At 38.9% G+C, this 3,212-nt stretch overlaps 1 protein-coding gene across 2 annotated transcripts in view; it reads right to left on the bottom strand.

Moving 5' to 3' along the window:
* LOC101855751 overlaps positions 1–3,212 on the bottom strand; it is a 32,418-nt gene that overhangs the window by 4,140 nt on the left and 25,066 nt on the right. The window contains exons 2-4 of one of the 2 annotated variants that reach the window (XM_013088170.2): positions 2,494–2,688; positions 766–826; positions 264–333 (exon numbers count right to left, since the gene is read on the bottom strand). In XM_013088170.2, the coding sequence (XP_012943624.1) occupies positions 264–333; positions 766–826; positions 2,494–2,675 (313 nt within the window). In that variant the 5' untranslated portion in view covers positions 2,676–2,688. The remainder of the gene's footprint in view (positions 1–263; positions 334–765; positions 827–2,493; positions 2,689–3,212) is intronic. The other variant, XM_005108513.3, reaches the window with a different exon arrangement.

Genomic DNA, 3,212 nt, shown 5'->3' with positions numbered 1-3,212 from the left:
GATGAAAGTGTCCTTAGCCCCATATCGACGCAATTTAAATCATTTAGGTGGTTGTTTCTGACCCTTCCAGTCAGGGCCAACCCACGTTGAATGGGAAAAAACACCTCAGAAGAAAGACCGAGATACTTTAAAAAAAAATTCTCCTCACACTGGAATCTCGAGTCTCCTGTATGTGACAGCGAGCCAAACGGCTGCACCACAGACAATGCTGGCGACATGTGCCATACCAAAGATAGGACAAGTGACCGGTAATATAAACTTACCTTTTGTCTTTTGATAGGTTCTTCTTGAAGAGGGCTTCATCTTTGACAGCGTCTTGATGTAATCTGCAATCTGGTCAATATATCAGGAAAAGTCAACGACCATAAAGTGTCAGTAGAACAGATTATAACAGATTACAGCTCATATCCTCATATCCACTAGTAAAAAAGAGGCTGTGTGCGTTTACTTCAGATTCCTTAAGTGCCTAGTCTAAAACTTGAAAGGGAAAGCAGAGTTCCCCGATCAATTTCTTAGCTCAAATGCTCTAAAATAAACAACCTTATCTTCTCCTTGTTTTTTTCTGTCCCCCATCTGTTTAAGTTTTCTATTCTTGGTCTACCTCTGCCTCTTTTTCCTTCAGTTTTATAGGTGAAAGTAAAACATGGATTTTACTTTTACAACAAAGAAATATAATAATGAGTGCTAGATTGCAAAACATTAAAAAACAACTAGAAAAGGGAAATCTTTCATACATTGGACAGAAAATCCTCGACAAAAACAGACCTCTTCCGGAGTCTTTGTTCCGACGATGCTTGACAAAACTTCCACATTGTCCGGTGAGAACCTGTAAAAGAGTACAAACACTGTAAGGCACACCAACATATCAACAATAAACCATCCCTTTTTTGACCCCCGAAAACCCAACACAGGATCACTCCCATCTTTTCAAGTGATTCCATTACATAGGCAAAAACCTACACCATCTAATCTAAACCTCTTAAACCCATCAAAAGCTGTCACTGTCTCTCTCAGCCTGCCGCTGAGTACTCACTGAGTACTGTTGCAAGTAGCAATGCCAATGAAAATTTAAATTTTCACTTTAGCCCCCTTTTTTTTGGTACCTAAGAAAGAATTTTCAATCCTAAGAATTAAGCTTCTTGAATTTTAAGAATCGGTTCATAAATACAAAAGTTATAGGGTTGTAAAGATCGGCAAAATATGGATGACCCACATATAGGAAAATACTCCTAAAACGTGGACCACGCAGTAGCAGATTCTGTAAGAAAATCGACGATATCTCGGTAACTAATCGGAGTGTTCGAGAGAAACTTGGCTACCCGATGTGTTTTTGAGTGTAGAAATCATTTCTGCAGTCAGATTTACTACCAATTTCGTAGTTATTTTGTTATAATTAAAATTTTGGTGTACATATTACGATTTTGCGAAAAAAAGGGGTGTCGGGATGAGTCCATTTTATTTATAGCATCGTATCACAACATGGGATCTTTAAGAATATATGTCGGCAGCGAGACTAAACAATTGCAAAGCTTTTTATGATGACTTTAGACCATGCCAACCGTAAAAGATAAGTTAATTCAATCTAGCATGCCGTACAATTAAAAATTCTTTTTCCCCGCTGAAACGTGAACACCCCGAGATGAGATAACCTAGCCTCGGAATACCCCCATTGCAATGTTACAGGGGAATAGAGAGAAAAACAACCGGGTGCGCGCGCCCACCATTGCCCTATTTCAAGTGACCAATGAACGGGCCTAAAATAGTCATGCGGGGATTTGTAGGTCACATACATTTGCCACGAGAGTGAGGGGAAGATGGCCGGTCTCCGTGCGAAGCCGCTTTGGATAGGGGGGTAGTCGTGCATTTATGATCGGGTCTAAACAACTACTTGACACAAAACGTTCAAATTTGAGCACACTATAGAGGATAGATAGATCTATTACCATCTCGTCGTTGAAATTCAAACTCCTTATAGTTTTTGGTGTACACGATACGAAAGTGTTCCCGACACCAAAAGTATAGGTTAATTTATGTGTACGAACTTCAACGTCCACATATCATTAGTTTGCCCTATTTTCTGATTGGTTGCCGAGTTTCATTAGGATTGGTTTGGAAATAGAGCAGACCGAGGTTGACAAAGTTAGTCACCTACGCTTCGACCGGTCCGCAAAATCGCCCGTAAACGGGGACCAAATTTTCGCCGCGCGGGAAAGCCCGATTGGCATTGCTATTGCAAGTGTCCTAAAACTTTCACTCAAACGAAAACAAACATGTTTGATTTTGGAATGATCAAACTGAGATAGCCTTTGCTTCCCCAAGAAGGAAAATCCAGTTAGATCTAATTAATTGTATATAATCAAACGGATATTTGACAAAAATTGAGCTACATTAAAAGTGCACTGGGTATAAAAGGAAAGAGATGCCAAACAGAACAAGTTGGACTTTGTCTTTTCTACTTCTTTACTTGAAACCCTGTACAGAGAAATCACTAACCTTCTCACAGCCTCCAACAACTTGGTCTTTTCCACTACAGTCCACTCCTTAACTTCTGAGAACTTCGTAACCGACTTTTGAATCCTGGCGGACCTCTTGACAACTCCACTGGGAGTGGAACCTTCAGTGCCGCATTTTGACTTTGATCTTCTTGATGAATTTTGTGGGCACTGATCTGCCATGTTTTGCAAACTGCTGGCATAAAAATAGCAGAATAGATATTTAGAATATATAGTTCAATCAAAATAAAAAACCATCAAATATTTAAAAAATAAAAACTAGGCTTCACTTTGCGATGGAAATGAAGTTGATATTCGTGTTCACCACATCAACACTTTAGAGATAACATTAGATTATAGTATTAGTAGAGCATGAACACCTTCTAGATTATCTATAGATTAGATCTTGTATTAGATCTAGATCTAGTAGTAGCTAAAACAGTGTGAGATGGGAGGGAAACTAAAACAAAAAGAATACCCCCAAATATCAGCAGTGTACAGGCCTTTGTGTGCGAGTGAAAGTGAAAATTTACACATCAGTTGAAGTTGAAGTGTATAGAATTATCAGATTCTTCTTTGAAAACTCGTGAAACTGTACGGTTTAGAATCTACACCTCTCTGTCATGATGTTAAAAATTACTAAATCTAGATCTAGATCTAGATCATTCTAGGCTTAAATGAAAATAACTATATCGCAGTGGCTATTTTTACGGCGAGCCG

The sequence above is a fragment of the Aplysia californica genome, unplaced genomic scaffold (assembly GCF_000002075.1).
Source record: "Aplysia californica isolate F4 #8 unplaced genomic scaffold, AplCal3.0 scaffold00695, whole genome shotgun sequence".
In the NCBI taxonomy this organism is placed as follows: domain Eukaryota; kingdom Metazoa; phylum Mollusca; class Gastropoda; order Aplysiida; family Aplysiidae; genus Aplysia; species Aplysia californica.
The sequence above is the reverse complement of the archived record's forward strand: the minus strand, read 5'-3'. Positions and strand labels throughout refer to the sequence as shown.